Genomic DNA, 20,306 nt, shown 5'->3' on the forward strand with positions numbered 1-20,306 from the left:
TGGAGAAGTTACGTAACAATGAAAATTGTCGACAGGAAGGTTAGTATAAAGTTAAGAACTTTGTTTGTAATAAACGCAAAATTATTCAGATTTGATTTAAAGGCTTGAAATAAACTGGAAACTGGAAGATATTAGCCGATGAAAACGGGATTTCAGTCTTGTTTCGTTTTGGGAATTGTAATGTAAAGTTCTAACAAAATATCTCGAGAGGATTTTTTTAAAAGAAAGCTGAAAAAATTCTAGAGGTACAAGAGCCCAATTTTCCAGATTTTCGGTTTTATATCTCCCGAATTAAAAATTTTACTTTTTGGTATTTTGATCGCCACTTGTAAACTATTTGACCTACCGATCTGAGAGTTTACCAGTTCATAGATCTCGAGCTACTCTTTCAATTGATGTATAACAAAAGCATACAATGTCGTTCTGTCCCGAAAATGCTCATTGAAAATGAAAATTTCGGTCAATATATCAAGCAATAACTGAAACAAAAGTTATGTCATAGGTGCTTATTAAACGCAGAATCCAAAACTAAACTAATTTTTCAGGTACGTCAACAAATAATAATAACAAATAATGAATTAGAAGCGATTGAAATTTCGGGTTGTAAATCTATTTTGGCAAATATTTTGCTTATTTGCGGAGCAAACATAAGTTATTGTCCACAAATAACAGAATAAATTAGAAACGATTGAAGTTTTGATTTTTATTTTCGAAATTTTCAATGTTCAATATCTCCGAAACTATGACAGATAGAAAAATGCTGTCTTTAGATTCCGGTCTCATATATCTAAAAAAAAAAACGACTCAAACGATGCAAAAAAATTGAATTGGTGTTTATCTCGAAAACTTGAAAGCAATCGAATTCCAAAAATGTATACACAAGTTAAAAAATTACAAATATACACGCTCGTTTAAATGATCACGTGAAACCAAATCTTCAGGTTTTTAACACAAATTTTAATAGCCTCTTTAGCACTTTTCCAGAATTATACTTTATGTGCCTGAACCACTTTTTCGTGTAAATAAATACAAATTTGTCGTAAATTTAATTGGTGCAAAACTCTTAATATACGCCAAGATTGTTTTTAAGAGAGACGCAATTATTATTCTTTTCGTTATTAGTAAATTGGGCTTGATAAATCCACGGACTCTCAAAACAAATTGATTCACCTTCGGCTAAAAATTGAATAAATAGGATCAACAGTCAATAAAGTTATATAGTTTAAAATCTGTAAACTTGTCGACCTTTATAACTAATAAATTTATTTTATGGATTATAGTGTGTCGAATTCAGAGGTGTTCAAATTTAACCACCGTTGATGTTTTTCAGACAGTTTATGTCTGCCATAAAAATAAGCACAATGCGGCGCAATGAATATTAGTTGTTTTCACATTGGCACAAAGCTTTAATGCATTTCCTCACGATGCGATGTGGTATTTTTGACGCGTTGACTGAGTTTCAAAAACACGCAAACACTCGCTTTGTTTTCTATGAAAGTCATAGCAGAAAATTCAGAATAGAAGAAAATCAAACCATTTTTTTAAATTTATTTTGTTCTCATAAGCACTGGACGTTTTCGGTAGCTTCTTCGAAATCGAAAATTTTTAATTTGAAAGCAGATTTTGCCTTCCATGCGTGTCCATTTTCTTTATTTTTCAACAACGCGAAGTTTTCCAAATAAATATCCAACAATTTTACAAGAGACGTGTACTATATAATTTATCAAAAAACGGATGCAATTACATACCTGTGACATAAGAGCAAAGGTTTGTAAACTCAACGTATTCCCAATGAGACAAACAAATTATTTTCTCACGTTTCCCAACTAATCAGAAAAAAGCTCCGTTTCTAACAACATTTTGTAATACGTGATCTTCTAATTCGCACATTAATGCCATGGAAAATTCAAGCAATTAATTTCATTAGCTAGAGCGCCGTGACGCCATTGAAAATAATATTTTTTGACAGGGGCCACGTGAAGCCTAAATACGATTCCTAATTCGTCTCAAAATTTTAAACTTGTCCCGTGTAGTCCAGTCATCGCCCTTTTGTGGAAACTACTGATTAACTTGTTATTTTACGTAAAATAGCGAGTAGTAAACATAACAATTAGCCAGCACGTGCGACGTTTGTAATACCTTCACCCGCTACAGAAATACAGCGAAACACGTGTTGGAGAGTCTTTCTCAAAACGTTATTACATGATGTTCGATCACATTGCTAATCAGATATGCAAAAGTGTGCACTTGCAGGTGCCAATGTACCTGAATAGTGTCGTCAGTTGTTGAAAATTAATTACGTTGATTTTGTTATCACCACCACTGATAACCTATTAGGAAAAGTCCCTTTCGTTTTTATTGTATGCAATCAGAGCAAGTTATCGATGTCAGTGCCGTTTTTAATAACAGCAAATGTTTGGGAAAATTTTTGCTGTGCTCTAGTAACTCTAGACAGCGGCAGGTCCAGAAAATTATTAGACGTTGACGTAAAGCTTAATATCAGTGTAACTAACATCTGCTTTTTTTTTTTAGTTGGGAGTTTTTGGCACGCCACTAGTGCAAAATTTGAAGGGTTATTAATGTCTAAATAAACGCAATTTGTTATGAGAGGAAGCTGTTTAACTTCAGGAAGTGCTTGTTTAGTGTTTTAATAAATTAGCAGGTTAATCTGATGTATTAATTAATTAATTCCAAGACCGGCGTCAAGTAAAAACAGAAGTTTGAATTTAAAATTAGGATTTTAGGAAAACTACGACTTAGTTTTTAAGGAATCAGATCTAATCATAATACGAACAATTTTATAAATATTAAAAGTTAATGAATTAAAAATTGAAAAAGTTATTTGGGCTTTAGAATTCTACAAATTCACTACAACTTTGTATTTCTAAAGAATGGCTCAATTTTTTGCTAAATTTTATTTGTTGAAACAGAAAACGAAGAGCTTCACAAACGTTCACACAATTTATAAAAATATGAAAAAATGGTGGATGCGCTACTTCTAAGATTTCAAACAAATTTAAATCATTTTATTTTAAGACCTTTTATTTTACAAATTATAGAGTAAAGACAATAAAGACAAAATGTTCATAGTTTTGTAGAATAACGAAAAATTGTGATTTTTGGTGATGTAAAATTCAAACAATTTATTGAATTCGCAAAATGGTTTATTTGATCTTCTTAAATACAAAAACAAGAAATCCTTCAAATATTCACAGAATTTGTGAAATACCTACTAATTCTCCAGTCAATTTTCTATGTCCTGAATCATGAATTTTTCACGAAATACGTAAATTTGGAAAATCGTTCCAAACGGCCATTGACTTGTAAAATGTGCGCGCATTTTAATTTTTTGGCAGAAAATAGGAGCTTTTTTACAATAATATTTTTAATTTTCATTGAAGGTTGCAATATCATAAACTGTGATTTATCCTGTCCAATTCATCTGTCTAGACCAGACACAAAGAACTTTCCAAATATTTACACAATTAATACAAAATAAAATTTTCAAATATATTCAGAAATTAAGAAAAATGCAAATTTCGGATTTCAAAATCACAAACTAAGCATTTCGAGTGTTTACTCCTCCGATAATTTTAACTGTTGCACAACAAGCATAAACACCGATTCTTGAATGTCACCCGTAAACAACGCAATCTTTACTTATGATTGTCACCTGCTAAAATTAATTTTTCGTCTCCACCATTTCTTCCAACAGTTCCAACTTAAAATTAGACAACGACGTCTTAGTAAATCATTCGTTGGTCGCCACAATAAACTATATATTCCTTAATTTTTATGCTTTTAACCTAATTTGTTGGCTCGTGTTAAGTTTCGCACCTACAATTTTATAGTCACTTCATTTTGATTAATGGTGCTTGAGGAGAAATTAGTACAGCTTGTTATTTCAGGAAATAAAAGTCTATTTTGATGATAGACAAACTGGGGTGCTCGGAAGAAGTTTTAACTATTGATCGAAGTGTTTCTTTTCGCGCTTTCGCAAAATATTTACGCTATTCTGGTAGATTTCAAATTTTTAATTATTTTATCAGTGTTTTGTGTACAACTTCACGCTCGTGTTATATTTGATCAGACATTAATATTTCACACGTGAGTGTCAAGGAAGAATGCGCTTTTAAAATAGCGCCTTGATTTTCTCAATTCGCGTTTCAGGAAGCGACAATTCGAATTAATTGGGAACATCTGTCGTAAAATCCAAGTCATTGTTTTTCGATTTTCTTAAAAATAAACCGAATGAAGCAAAAAGTATGGCTGGATTTAGCAAGACGAATTTTATTAGCAAGCACATGTGTGAAATTGCGGCTTAAACCACCTTGAACTTCCACTTTATAGGAGCTTTTAAATTTTCTAGTGCCATAAATATGATTTTTTTTATTTCCATGTTAACAACCCGCGTCTGGTCACTGTTCACGGGAAATGATGCGAATCTCAACTGATTTACAAAGTATTAAATATTTGGCGGAAAGATTTGCGTCATGATAAATAAAAGAACGACGTAACTGTGGATCATTTATTTTGATTCTGGTTGGATCAAACCTACACTTACGGCAATTCGTGACCTAGATAATGTCTCAAGAGACTCCTTTTACTTACATAATTTACTCTGCAAATGTGCGCTCGCGAGCTTTCGTTTAATAAAGATTTAGAAGCAATTAGCAAACACCTGCGTTCTGAGAGTGGTATGCAAAAGTTTAAATACAGACGCCCACATAAACTTACCTTGATTGTAATTAAAATCGGAGCAAATAATTAAAAAAATGTGAAAGATGATCTTAGTTTATGCAATGAATTGAGTTTTCTTGCCATTTTCTTTCATTAGTTTGCTTAGGTTGACCTAGAAAGTGAAGGGTGAAAATTAGGCAATTTTCGCCAGTTTGTGTAACCTCAATTTTATGCAAAGAGGATCCTAATTCGAAATTTCGTGACCAAAGTTCACGTTTTCTAAAAATATCTAAATATGACTTTACATTCAGTTTGTTTTATGATTATCCTGATTTCGCAGATTCATAAGTTTCTTCCATATTTTTTGTCCCCTTAAAAAATTTATTTTAACTTATATCTTTTCTCACATCGAATAGTTTATCGAAAGTTATAGCCACATGGCGCCTAGTTTATTTTCATCCATGGGGTCTTCAAATAATTTTGGCTTCTGTTCTGCCATTTGGCCTTTGAAAAAAATTTAAAGTTACATAAGAGAAAACAGGAATTAGAGTGGTATAAATGGAATTAAAATTATAATGAATTTATACATGGAAATGAGTATTACCACCTTAAAATCGCTAAATCTGACGAGCAACCGCTAAGACTACAAAAAACGTAGGAGCTATTTATTGATTTCTACAAAAAATTTTAATAGTTTTTATTTTTATAAATGATGTTGTTTCATACTCCTATGTTCTAATTACAGGTACCTAACTTTACAACGTAGTTGGAAAACTCTCATTATTTTCTTATTATCTAACAATCTATAACCAAGCGTCTTCAATTTTAATTAAAATGAAGACTTATATAACCCCAAACTTGGTTTAATTTAGCAGTTCTGAAACCCGACAACTTCAATATTTCACTGTAACAAGGAGCAAATTATAAAAACAAAGAGAAACCATAAAATCCTGAGCTTATCATAAAGCTCTCAATAAAATGAGGTTATCAATCAACTCTGAATTGAAGTAAATTTCCACGTGCTTCAGTTCGTTTACACTTTCAGATTAAGGGAAAACGTGGAAAACTCAATAATAGCGGTAAATTACACGTTAGATGCGAAAATGTTTTGTATCTATGAATTATGGTTAATGGTCTGAGACTAAACAGAAAATTTCCTGGAAGTACATAAATTTAAGTGGTGCCACAAAATCTACTGTTAGTAAACTTTTCCTGTCAATGACTTGTTGCTCGCAGTTTCCTCTTGGAACTGGAGCAGTTATAAATGGGTGTCAAGGTGAATTTTCCGCTATTTTGTCGTTTTTGGATCAGTTTGATGGGAAAATAAGGCGCCGAACTCATATTTCTAGGGATTGTGATTTGCTCTTTATTGTTTATTATTAAACACAAAGTGGTGATGGATAAAACTTATTATTTATATCCACGTTTCGTCTTGAAGCTAAAATAATAAATAAGTAGGAAAAGCGGACTTCCGTGATACCGAAAATGCTTTGGACCAGGAAGTCAACACAATATTCCATAGAAGTCGCAGTAAAATTCGTGGAAAACAGAAAGGAATCAGAAAAAAACCTTGAAAAAAATAGTTTATCTATTTAAAATGCATTAATTCAGCGCTTCGAAAATAAATAGATTCGATCGTGATTAATCCACCAAAGCATTTAACCAAAAATAACCGGTAAAGAATGAGTCGATGATTAAGGAGCGAAAAATTCTCTGATGATTTCTGTTATCCCAACCAAAATTTAATTCGAAAAAATGTAATAACTCGAGTGGCAACTTTCAAGAAATGATGTGCGAAAAAGTGTTATGATTACTTAGTCAGTTCATCAAACCAAATTGCATAAACGAAGTTGAATTGTGTGATGACGCAGAAATTGGTTGAAATAACGAAGTGGCTATGTAAGAACTTCGAAAAATCGATTTTATGTTGTGCTAAAATAAAAAAAAATGTGCAAAGACGTTTTTGCGCCAATGAACCTGAGTTCGATCGATTTTAGTTTTTATGGATCCATCAATGAAACGTTTTATTTACGTAAGATACATTAAAGTAGGTCCTTTCAATGTAAAATTTACAAAGAATTAAATCGTTTGAATTTACTAACAAAAAGTAATAAAACAGTGAGAAGTAAAATACGGGTTATTTTGGTTGTTATTACCGGCAATGTTTTGAATTTTTGCCAAAGTGTTATAAACACTTTAAATTTTAACCAACAGTGACATCTACAGCACGATTTCGCGATTCGCTGAAATGAAACCTGTAAGATGAGATAAGAGATAAATTATCTTCGTCCAAATTGTTACAAAACTTGTGATCAATATTGGCGTAAAACGGCCCAATAATAAGGCAGAACGTCGCAAAACGATGTTTACGAATACAATTGATAAGATAACGGTAAATAAACTCACAGAAGAAGTGTGAATGTTATTCACAACTTACTTAAACAAACTTTATTTTATACATCGCATTTACAGTGATTTTTAAATTTAAACATAACTTAACTAAACACTATGAAAAACTATTCACATCAGACTCATACAGCAGTCTAAACAAAAAAGTTTGAATACATCCAACGACTTATGTGCAATTGTCAAATAAAAACATCAAGATGACATGGAATAGAAAAGCGTAAAAAAATAGAATTTAAAACAAATAAACACACAAATTTTATTTTAAAAAAAGAACTCAAAGTCTAAAGTACAAGAAGAGTGGAATTTGCCAGCAATATACGCAACAAAAATCAAACTTTATTGACTCAAAAAAAGGCAATTTGGTATCTGTAGAAATGAATACTATCACGCTTGATATGTTGGAAGCACTAAGACTTAACTTTGCTTGCAATGGCCATACCTACACCAACAATAGCTCCAACAGCTAGGACAACACCACCAGCCATTGCCATTCCAACTAGGCCTTCTTTTTCCATTTTCTTCTTGATGGTTTCTTGTAAACTGATGACTTGTTGATTACCTAAAACCTCCTTTAAACTTTATGCGTCATTTGACCTAAACTAACCTGGCTCAATCAACAGAAATGACCTCACATAATTCAAAGCTTTTGAATATTCCTTCAGTCTCGCACTTCCAATAGCTAAATAATACAAATAGTCCCTCTGTCCTTCCTCATGAGACTTGTACAGATCCTCCAAAAGTATTATCCCTTTGTGAATATCCCCAGGATACTTACTCCTTACAAGACACCAAGCATACTCAAACTGAGCTCTCGGTGTCACGTCGTTCTTGTACAACTGTTCGTGGTAAATCTTCTCGAATTTCTAGAAGTTAGTTTTAATGACTCATCAATCAAATTAGATAAATACAATGATATAGGGATTTTGGACTTACCTTTAGATCAGCCGGCTCCACAGTCTCTGTTAAAATTCCTGCCATCACAATTTGAATCACTTACAGATTTTCACAGAGAAAAACAAAGTGACGTTCAGTGTTCAATGAAAAGCGCATTTAATGACAACGGGAAAACTTCAATATTTACGGTCGCCGCTGTAGCGACCTCTTACGGATTTATCACAAAGTACGTCAACTGTCGAGATAGAAATCTGCATACTTGTCAAACTTGAAACAAAAAAAGAGATTCCTCGAAATTTAGTTAAATATAAAATCTGCGGGTTTTTATTTCATTTTTATATGTGAACAGCGTAAAGTTTAGTAACTTTGAAATGCTATGTAAATGCTGAGTTTAGTTGACAACATTCGGGGTAGATGGCGCATGTCAAGGTCATTTTGTTCAAATTTTTGAGAAAGTTTTGAAAAATTAAACAATCAAAATAATGAAAATAATATTCCAACGGTGTGGTTTTTGAGTTTCCGTTTATTAAAATTTAAAATTTGAAATTTAATTTCGATACATAAAGCACGAAAAGTTGGCAGTCCCATTGCGGACAACGTTAATAAAATTGCTTGATTGAATATTTTTGAGCTCGTGATTTTTGCAGAAATTCCGATGGGTTTCGCACCCTCGTCACAGCCGCAATTTTTTACAGTCACATTCATACATTTCGCTCGCCATCAACTAATTTATTGTGGTGCTCGAGCTGTGCCACATTGTCAAACTGATATCGAAAATTAATGGACATAGTGATAAACGATGTTCTGTTTTATCAGATGTAAAATTCCCTCAGGATTAGTCAAACAATGTTAGAAATGTAATTTCAGACAGAAATGATCTTATTGGAAAGTTTTGATCTCTAGATATAAACTTGCAGCTAGAGGGCTTCAAATCTATTCGCATTATTTTTATACTCACCAAAATTTAAATTTTGCTGCATCCACTTTTCCACATTCACGGATTAAATAGCACACTAATGAACCCAACGAAGAACAATTTCCAACTAAACTATTCACAGTAGGTAACAGTTTTTGTCAACCTTATTTATTAGATTTTCATAGCTATTTTTTATTTATGCAATTAATTTGAAGTAGGTTACTTAATCAGTGACATTCATATGTTTTTTCTCAAACCTTCGTCATAAATTGAACATATCGCCGACTTAAGTCATAAAGTTGCCAAGTCCATTTTGAATTTTTTCAACCGAAATCGAGAAATCTTTATTTTTAACAGATTTCTCAACAAATCTGAGATTTGAAAATTTGGGGAAAGAAAATAAAATGTTTCCTAATTTTGAAATTATAACATATAAAAACATCCAACTCTGTACCTTTCAGTTACCGTTTTTATACAATTGAAAACGCATTTTGTTCAAAAATCAACTTTGCAACTTAACTTAAGCCGACGATATTACTTTAAATTGTTTTGCGACACAGCAAATCAATACTACTTTACGTCACAATTTCCCCAATGACTCGAAAGAAATAATTGACGGAGATGAGCGTGTCACCTTCAAAACAATTAACTACAAATGCGAATTAGCGACTTCCTTAATAAGTACTGACGTAAAACGGTCGTAAAATTGCTACGAAATATGGAAATATCGCTCCGAAAATGGTCAAGCAATATTCACAATCAACATAATTAGTTTCCCAGAAGCGATTGCAGTTGAATATTTTACTGTCTATGAACAATGCAAAAGGTCAATGATTGTAACTCTCGAAGATATTTCTGCGTGCCTCTTTGCGTAGAAGACGTTCTATTTTAACCCTACTTGGTCCTGTTTGTTTTACAAATAACAAGTAGATTCTAATTTTTGAACTAAACAGTTTTAGTTAAGGAACTTCATTTAATTCACATCACGTTCATGTGATTACGGTGCATAACAAAATTACTAAATAGGCCTCGACATTATAACATTAGCAATTAGAATGGAGGTGATAATTTAGCAAGCAAATGTAATAATCTAAAGCCGGCAGCAATGTTTAATAACAATAATTTCGCATGACCAACACAATGATTTTTTCTTAATAGAATTCATACTTTAGAGTTTCCCTCTTTTGTAATCCTCTCCAGGCCAAGAATGTCTGAACAGAGATGAGCTCCGTTAAATATTTATCAGACTATTCAAAAGTATAAATATGAATCTCGAACTAAATATGAAGTTTTAAACAAGTTGGAATAACTCTCATGGGACGGGTTGAAAAGTAATCAGAATGTTCTTAAACGAGTTGGAGAAAAATTTGGGGTAAAGATCTGAAATAGTTTATTTATTGTAAATATTGATAGTTAAGGTTAGAGTCAATATGTACAAAACACTATGTTTATTTACAATATAAAATGCACTTTGTTTTTACACACAAAATTACAAAAAACATTCACTCTCTGTCTAGGTTTAATAATTTAACTATGACTAGTTCAAGAATTGTGTTCAGCACTACACAATTTTGTATACAAAACCTGGAAATGTACGTTAAGAGAATTGGAAATTACTGGTTTTAACACAAACGGTCACAATCACTCAAAATAATTCTCTTGGAATGCAATATTTCTGTTCCGTAATCGATCACCCAATAAAAAATTAATAAATACTCTCCTACGTTCTAAAAATTTAGAATATATACAAAATATATAGAAATATTGCATGGTACATCTATGTACATCGACTTAAATATTTTCAAGTAAGTTGAAAATATCAAATCTACGTGTTATTTCTATGACCGCAACATTTGTCAAAGTTGAGAACGTGCTGGAAATGTAGTGGTCTTGAACACAATAAAGGAATTAAAATCTACCACCGAGTTCTCCCTTCGGCGAAAACGTTAGCAGTCATCAAATATCACATTTTCTTTTAGATTTGTATAATATGATAAACATCACTCTCTTGGTTTCATCATAATTCACGTGTCCAGACACTGGGATAACTTCGCACACTGGAATTACAATGTGAATGTAGCGGATGGACATACAAATATTGAACACGACAACTGGTCACCTCGTAATTGATTTGTATGTCCATGGATGTGGTATAAACCTGCTTTATGAGTCCTCCAAATCTGCAACGTTATGGTCCCTCGTAAAACAGGTTGCGACATGTCAGACATCGAGAAAAATATACTTAAAACCTACTGTACAGTCTATGTATTTCGTAAATCACATTTTGGAATGGATTCATTTATTGCTGAAAAATTGTAAAAACACGCTCGGCTAATGTTGGTAGACGTCCCGGTGACATCGTGGGAATCCGTTCCTGTCAGAATTCAGGGTTCTCAAAGTATGAGCCCTGCACGAGTCGCCGGTTATGTAAGTAAAACCAGTGACGGGAAGAGTGCCCCCCGGTCCACGTGGAGCTCTAGCACGCCTGCCTTCGTCCAAACAAAATACCCCCGAGGGCGGCGCGCTCAGCTCTAGCTACAACTCCGTCACCGGAATCGGCTTAATCCCCTGCTGAGCTGATCGGACGATGTAATCGTCATCAGAGAAGGTTTTCTGGTATTCGTGCTCTTTCCTGCTGATGGCGCGTTTGTTCCATTTGTAGTCTTTTAGGGCTTCGCGCACTCTTTGGCGGTATCTAAAGAGCAACAAGCCCAAACCGCCTAATAACACAACGGCACTTACACATAGTGTCACGAGGATGGCTTGTTGGCGAGGATCGCGGAAAGAACACCCTAAATCGTCGGGACTAAGAGTCCTCAAAGGTCGCTCGCGCAAATCTGGAGGCATTGAACACTGCACGTTACTTAGATTCTTCACAGTCATGAGGTTACTCAACCAGAGTAAGTGGCAGTCGCAGACAATGGGGTTGTCAGTCATTTCCAGGGATCTTAGCTCGTTCCACGAGACCATGGACTCGGAGAGCGCTTTAAAGGAATTGTCCTTCAGCACCAAGTGCTTTAAGTTGGGTAAACCCACTAAAGCACCTTCCTCTAGATCGACCAACTTCTTGTTGCTGGCCAACACGATAGACTCTAGGTTTAAGTTGTCACTAAAAGCACCCTTTTCTATTTTTTGTAAATTAGGAGCGCCAGTTATGTCTAGTTTCCTCAAGTTACTCAATCCTTTGAAAGAGTTTTTTTCCACGGCCGTGAAATCGTTCTGACCAAGAGATAGTTCCTCCAACCGTGAAAGATGACTCAACTGAGCCGTCGGAATACGCTGCAGTTTGTTATCGACCAAATTCAGATTCCTTAAGCCTGTCAACCCTTTAAAAGCGTGTGAGCTGATGTTAGAAAGTCCAGCACTGCTTAAGTCCAACACTGATAGCTTCCCGAGTCCTTTAAAAGCATCGTCTGGTAAGAAAGAAAAGGCATTGAGCCCCACGTGTAGCTCCGCCAGACTTCCCAGCACCGAAAACGACGGCGTTGGCACCGCACTTAACACGTTATCATCTAGATAAAGAACACGCAGCGCCATTAAGCCATCGAACGCCAATGTATCGATCTTGGATATTCTATTTTGGCCAAGATTCAGTTCCTCCAATTTCGGCATTATAGAGAAAAGCCCCTGTGGCAAATCTTCCAAGAAATTCTCTCGTAAATTCAACACCGTCAGCGACTTCAATCCTTGAAACGTCTTATTGTTAATCGACGACAACTTGTTCTTGTTCAAATGGAGTTCCTGCAGTTTCTCTTGATAGATAAAACTCTTCGTCGGAATATTCACCAAATGATTATTGGACAAGTCGACGTATTGCAAGTCTTTGTAGAACTGGAATGCGGCGTCCACTGTTTTGATTTTATTGTTCCTCAACACGAGTCTTTGGATGGCTGGATTTAATGTGATTGGGAGAACATCGAGTTTATTCCTTTCGCAGAGGACGACGTAGGTTTCGTCGTTGCAGACGCATCCCAGAGGACACCCAACGCTCATTGCGGTAATTGGTGTTACGAGGAGCCCCAAGACCAGTAGGTGGAAAACCAAAAGCTGCAAACAAAGAAGAAAATTAATTTGTGAAAGACAGTTTGACGATTATTTTTTTCGGAGACGTAGCATGCGTTTAATGACGCTTTGAAATTTCGGAAGCAAAATAAACGCTAAATTATTAAAGGACACGCCAAGGAAATTGTGCAACAATTTTCTCAAGTTTTATATGCACGCGCACGCCATGTTTTCTGTTGAGACAGCAAGAAACGGAAGGAAACAAGAATTTTTCAGCGAGAAAAAATTCTTACATGTGGCACCAAAATCTAAAACCAAAAATTCAAACAAAAAATGCTTTGGAAAGTTAAAGGTAGAAATGAAAATTCCCGAACTGTTTTTAAGATGGGTAGAAATCAAAGCAAAGCATTCCACTTCTGTCAAGCGTAATCGATCAAACATTCCTCGTGTTAAGACATGTAAATCAACAAAGATCATTTATTGTCTTGACGGTAATAATTTCATTGCCTTAACGACAAGATTAATTATTTCTTTGGAACAATAACTAAAACTGACAGATGATTTGTAAATAATGATGGGAGTAAAATTCAATTGTCGTTAATAAATCTTGTTGAAAGAAATGCCCTAGTTTGTGGACAGCTATTGGGCGTTGAACCGATGTACACCACAACCCGATCAATGTTCGTGATTGTTTCCTCTATTATTTTTAATTCCAAAAGCGGTTCTAATTTATATTCCTGTTTTAACCAACAAGAAACTCGAGCTGGTAACTTATACTGTACAAATTGTGTGGGATTTGGGCAAAAAAAGCAAAATCCGCAACAAAACTCCTTGCATGTCCACATTTCCAATAATAAATTCCATTAGGGAAAGACCGCAGTCGCATTTTTGCAGATTAACGAATGTCGGTGATTCTGAGGCATGTCTCGTTTCGTTCCGGCCTCCCCTAATTGCGTGCTTTGTGGCTGGTGCTCCTTTTATTATTGTTATTATAAACAATATAAAAATTCCTGCAGCGCTTTATGAAATACCGCAGGAGCATTTATCAGTCGTGGACTCTTCGCAATGGTTTTCTCTCGCTGTTATTGTTCTGTTTTTCGTATGTATTTATACAAGGACTACGCCGGATCGGTTTTTAGCCACTTGCAAAGAGATATATGAAGTCTTTTTGTGTACACCACCTCACTTCCATCTGAATTTATATCTCAGCTTTATTTTTCATATTACTTGTATTTTTCGTGGCTTTAAGCGTACACAGAATACGTTATATCCTGCCGAGTAAATTGTGTGTTACAAATACTGATTAGATGCGCTCCCGAAGCCTACGAGGAAAAAAGCCTAATCTAAACGGTCTTCAAGAATCATTACGTCGTCGTCAGACGAGAACGGCGATAAGATCTCTTTTGTAGGTGGCACAGTATTGCCCCTATCCCTCGACATGTTTCCTTTTATTTATGACTGTCTGGTCAGGGAATTAATTTCGCCTCCGATTATTTTTTCCATCGGCGTCTCACACATGTTCTTCGTGTTACTGACTGCAATTAGTGCAATTAACAGAACGCCGCTGTCAGGCCAGACTGCTTTAATTCAATTTTCCAATTTACACTGTCATGATGCCATACAAGCGGACGTTTTGAGGCGAAACATTCTAAAGCCGGACTCGCCGATAAGATCCATCCCGATAATTTAAACACCCGTATCTCCAATTATATTCGTTATTTCCAATTGTTACTAACGAGCCATTTGTACCTCGCGACCATTTTGGATATCTGATCTAAAATTTGAATAATTTGCGACAAATCGCGCCGACACCGTTTGGTCGAGCGAAAACCGCAAATGTGTCCGCGTGGTGGCGAGATTCTTCAAGATGCGGGTGAAATTAAAACGAAATTCACACCTACGGAGTTTCGTCGCTGATTAGATTTGTTTTCGTCTTTGCCGTTGGCACCACTGAATAAACTGTCCTCAAAGTGCCGCCCATGTTGACATAGAGGAATAGAGTGCTTCTCGAAATTCATTTAGAGTCCAGAGTTGGCCTCGGGGAGCGGCTCATGCAAATGTCACCACGGACCGTTTGTAAAAGTAAAAATATAGGTCTGTATCATGGGAAATCTAGAACAGCCCCCGGATGTATGAATACGTTATGGAGGCGTCAAGGATCACGTTTAAGTGCAGATTTTTTATGGTCTGGTTGAGTTTCGGAGAAGAAAAATTGTCGTTATGCCATAGTGCGTACAATAAAAAATCATTGTAATGGTGCAAACACGTCTCGTATTGTGTTATCAGACCAAAATGTGAGCTGAATTTCACTGTACGAACTGTGCTGGCTTCATTTTTATTCAGAAATTGTACATCCTCGAAAAGAGGAACACCGACATTTACATTTTGGTCGATAACTTCTTAACCGCTATACAAATCTCGATTTACCAACAAACGCAACGTGGTAATCTCGGTGTAGAAAATAAAAAGCGTGGGTCGTCTCACTTTTAGCGTCATTTACATTTTTTAATAACGGATTTGTATTTCGCTGTTCATTCTTGGGGGGCTTTCACGTAACCGAGCTCTACCCTCAAGAAATTAAAATTATTATGGCAGGTTTTGCCCGGCCGTAAATTATTTCGAATCCCTTTTAATGTAGTGTATTGTTTCGTCCGCAAAATAATTCATGAATATAAATTAGGATAATTTTTAAAATTAAATTCGTTTATCAAAATTCACGTTTCATTTACCGTCCAGTCGCTCGGAAATCACAAAATAAAGTTACCTAGCCATGCATTCGAGCGAAGTGAAACCGTGAATTATTCAATTTAGCAAACAAAATCAAAAATTTAATTAAATTATATAAGGTCATTGCGGTATTGTTGCCTGGAATCAGTCAACTTTCAATGACATGTCGACATATCTCACTGTTTACCTAGCTCTCACTTAAGTGATTATGATTTATTCGATAATCAAAATACATAATGTATTACGAAGCCAGAGGCGGCACCAGAATAAATGTTGCTTGATTCATATGGATGACGTGATGATTTCACAGCGAATGTCGAAACGTAACACATCAAACATCAAATTTCAGGTGGTCACAAAACCCATAAAAATTATGTAAATCATGGTTGAGAAAACATGATTTGATTATTTGATCAGAACTGAAATAATTTCCATTTAACTGATTCTTTGTGAATTAGACTCAGGAAAAAATGCATGGAAATGTGAGGATCATCCCTGCAGACTAAAGATTCCCAAACTCAACACTTAATTCAATTCCAGAAACACACTCACGTTCGCGGAATTAGAAATAAAGTAAACGATTTCTAAATGAGTTCCTGCTTCGTTCAAAGCTCTCCTCAGGAAATAACGGATTCTCAAGTGATTTACATTATCAAAATGTGAGGTTGTTACGATCTTGGAATCGTTATGGAGTCGTTACTTCGAATATATAAATGTTTCTAATGTATATCTTTCATAGTAACGCCAACGAATTTCCGCTTTTCTCAGTTAATTAATGAATAGCAGAGTTGACGAACGAGGTCTTATTTATCTTCGGGGAACAATAACGGACATCCTGAAAGAAATCCGGCTAACAATAACTATCCTGTCACTCTTCCAGGAGCTTTTCTGCCTCAAAGATGAAATTCCGGATTAAAGTCTGGTTGCCCGGAGCGCTAATTTCTGAACGCTACATGGTCTTTCGTGTTCCACAAATGGAAAGAAATACTCCTTGAAGAGCGATTGCTTTATTTTTGCCCGCATTTAAATTCCGCACGATATTGGCACTTGGAAGTTGCAAACCGCCCCAAGGTTATAAACTCGAAGTTTTAACGGAAACGGCCTCGGGGTGGTTTTTACAAAGAGTTAAAACACAATCATGGCGGATTTTTCCGATAAGACCTGCTCCCATGCGACACGATAACGTTTTGCAACACCCCTGTCCACGGGTCTTCAAAGTTTGAGCATCTTTATCAGAGACAATTAATACAGAATTTTATCATTGAGGCAAAACAAACTTTCAACAGTGGCAAAAACTTTCCCAACAGGGGACACATTCAAATAGCACTAAACGCTCGAGGATGGAGGAGAAAAATAATAGTGGAGATGTGCGGCGGTCCCGGGCCAATCATCGTGGTGGCGGCGGCGTAAGCTGCTTACCGTCCCATTGGGGGACATTACACAGATTGCTGGCAGACACGCACCGCGAACGTAAAGGAAAACGCGAATTATAATGATTTTTAGGAGGTAAGAATTGGACGTCGTTAAAACGACGCCTCGACCGAATAACGGATATTTATGATAATCCTAATTATCTTGGTCCTCCCACAGAATCCGATTATTTCCCACATTTTTTGCGACGCTTTCACCACCAAATGCGGAGAGGTGGACTTTGGAAAACTTACAGTTATGCAATTACGACGCCCAGAAAGCGCTAAATAAATAATAAATCAGGCGCTGAAGTGGATACAGGTGGAATTTTATTAGGTGTAAAATTTTTATGAGTTTACCTAATGGATTTATGATAATATAGGATAGTAAATGATAGTTTGATGGCATTCATGATTGAAGCTCCGCCGTTCTACCAATTTGTGTTAATTTTCGTTAATTTTATGGCTCGGCCTCTGCACACGCTGCAGTTTACTACATTTCATGTTTGATTTGTATCGACTGGTTCAAACAAATTGGATTTTGCTCTGATTTGCCATTGAGCCGCGGCCGAATTTTGGTCATTTCGGCTCTATGTTTGAACGCTGTTTTTTCTATTTAGGGTTCCCTTAATGAGCTGCGGTTAAAGCTGCAAATTTCCAAAAAAAAAATTTTGTTTGCTTTGAAAAACCACCGAAACCAACGCCACAGTGGCGTCTGCAGCGAAGCCGAAAACAGTCAAAGTGCTTAGCTCGGTCGAAAGATTAACGACGCGAGACATTCGCTTAGGTTGGCACTACCTCATCCCGTTTGTTGACTTTGTTGCTTGCAACATCCCCAAAAATTTGTTTATGCTGGTAAAAGTATTGTTACATCATTAATTGACTCCGAAGCCGAATACAATGTAAATATCACTTTGGCATGTCAACAACTTCCTATTTTTCGAAGCGGGTGAAAAACAAATTTTTAATAAACAAACCCCTTCAAAAAAAAAGAGTTTCCCGAAGACGCATTCCCACGTAATTAATCACCGCGTCGTAAATATCGGTGCTTCCGTACCAGGAGCTTTCCCGTCTATTTATCACGATCTGCAAAGTTTGTTGGTCGATATTTAGGATATTATTATCTATGTGTACATTATATTTGCCACGAAAGCTGTGCCAAACATCGAAACTTTAGCGAGGAAAGTTTATGGGGAGCTTCACTTATCATTAACCCAAAAATTGAATCTTTTGGAGAGGCTAGTCACATTTTTGCTTATTGAGTTAGTGCATCTAAAGTACGTGGTTTTATGAAGATTGCTGAGGAAATGTAGTCTAAATTTAACTTTACTGCCTGTTTCATTTTAGATGGAACTAACAGACGCATAAAACCGTCGGAAAAGTCACATTTGTGTAAAATTTCTTATGACCGGTTGTAAAATCTGAAGGCTAAAAATCACGTCGAATATTTCCTTTGATTCTTTACGTTTCGCTTATCCAGGGCCGGCTCGAGACAGGAAGTCGTGTGGAGTTGCTTCGGGGCGCTAGATCAAAGATTCTGGGAACTTCAGTTATGATAAAACTACACAAATATAAGAAATAATTAGCTGAAATCCTGCTGCATAAATCGTCCAAAGAGGTGCAGGTTTTGAATTATTGAATGAACTGTTGTGGACTTTATGTTATGACTATTTTTGATCTGAAAGTCGACGGATATGACAGTGCAAGATCTCGTAAAAGCCACCCTTTGTTTTCCAACATTAGCATACTACAAACGATTTATTTACGATCTCGGACTATGCGGTTTAATTCTGTAAGCGCTTTATAATAATACATAATAAATTATGCATCACCGTCTTTACTGTAATGTAGGAAGCAACGTCTACAAATGTTTATACATGCGGCAAATTACATGGGCTTCGCCTACGGCCAAAAGCTATTCAAGTCGTACCAACTACTTCATTACAATTACAATTTCAGTCTAGCTAACATCCTGAACACTACACTTGACATATTTCAGTGATCGCTAATTACTCCACAACAGATTCGCACCCGTTCGCTAAAATGGAAGCGTTGCTTAAAAGCTTTCGAGTGCTCTTGCGGCAAAAATGGAAACTGTTCAATCTATTTAATGCATTGGATTAAAACTAGCGGAAAATATAGTTGGAAATTTTTGAGAGTCGGTTGAAGGTTCGCATAAAAACAAACAATGTGGGCGAAGAGACAGGTTTTTATTATCTAATTGTTGCTGACTCAATTCCAGAAAGGTTAGACGCGACTTCTTTTTAGTCTGATCTGTGGGAAAGTATTTCCTGCGGTTTCTCCCTCCATAAATCGCAAAACCGAACAATAAATCCTGTTAGTTGTAACCGCTCGTTACGAGGAATCAAATGCTTATAAATTGCACTTTGCACATAACTCTTTGATCATCTCGGCCTTGGTTCGGCATACCTGCTGCTATGTGTTCTGCGTGGCAACACAGCTTTTCCTTTAGCTCTAGGTTATTAGGGGAAACTTTACAAAAATTAGACGGAGGAGTTTCCCCTCACATAAAACCCCAACACTCATCTCCTTCAAATGGAGCTAATTTATATTTCATGCAAAACAAAATCAAAGGTTTTCAAGCATTTGCATTAGTTATTCATATCTGTATGTGGTCTGAGTTAGTTTTCCGGTGCAAATTTATTCAAATTCTCCAATAAAAATACGCATTATGAATGCATGCGACTTTGAAGTCATGTTTATAAATAGCCCAGGTACACGTAGGTGCACCTGCGGATTCCGGGGGAACGAGGAGAGTAGTACAATACGGAAGGCACTAAGCAATTACAATTATCGCTAGTTACGGTCACGCAGATCTCGTTGTTATCGGCAGTTCGCGACATTGCACGACGGTTTCCAACGCAATAAAACCACTGTTGCTCCAAGTGTTCGAGTTATTGTGAATGATCTCAGGACCCTCGCAATTATCCTTGACAATGGAACAAGCCCGGAATTGCTCCGGTGATGTCTTCGGCGCAGGATGCGAGTTATGCCAGATGGGAGGGAAAATAGTTGCCACTTTTCATCGGTATTTGGCTCGGAGACTTTATAAAAATTCACCAAGTCGTGGGGTTCTTTTCCAAACCCATTTTACCTCCTTTGTAACGAAAATTCGCTGATAACAAGTTTCATACTTCGAAAGATCAATTTATGAAAGTTTGAACTTGCAAGAAATGCACATCTAAAAGTGAAACTCGTGTTTGAAAAGTTTTATCAATGAGCGCCAATGAAATATTACAGTGAACTCA

At 35.9% G+C, this 20,306-nt stretch overlaps 2 protein-coding genes across 4 annotated transcripts in view; both read right to left on the reverse strand.

The window, feature by feature from the left end:
• Positions 1–7,113: 7,113 nt before the first annotated feature.
• Positions 7,114–8,210, reverse strand: Fis1 (Mitochondrial fission 1 protein). Its single transcript, XM_088036149.1, has 3 exons — positions 8,023–8,210; positions 7,694–7,952; positions 7,114–7,648 (listed from the first exon to the last, which is right to left on the reverse strand). The coding sequence occupies exons 1-3, from the start codon at positions 8,065–8,067 to the stop codon at positions 7,497–7,499; spliced, it is 456 nt and encodes a 151-aa protein (XP_087892275.1). The 5' UTR covers positions 8,068–8,210; the 3' UTR covers positions 7,114–7,496.
• A 2,062-nt stretch (positions 8,211–10,272) lies between these two features.
• The window catches only part of LOC148175234 (uncharacterized), a 129,489-nt gene continuing 119,455 nt past the window's right edge, over positions 10,273–20,306 (reverse strand). For all 3 annotated transcript variants that reach the window (XM_088036731.1, XM_088036730.1, XM_088036729.1), the window contains one exon: positions 10,273–12,946. In XM_088036731.1, the coding sequence (XP_087892857.1) occupies positions 11,435–12,946 (1,512 nt within the window). In that variant the 3' untranslated portion in view covers positions 10,273–11,434. The remainder of the gene's footprint in view (positions 12,947–20,306) is intronic.

The sequence above is a fragment of the Gnatocerus cornutus genome, chromosome 5 (assembly GCF_029298725.1).
Source record: "Gnatocerus cornutus isolate USDA-ARS CGAHR chromosome 5, icGnaCorn1.1, whole genome shotgun sequence".
Taxonomy (NCBI): Eukaryota; Metazoa; Arthropoda; class Insecta; order Coleoptera; family Tenebrionidae; genus Gnatocerus; species Gnatocerus cornutus.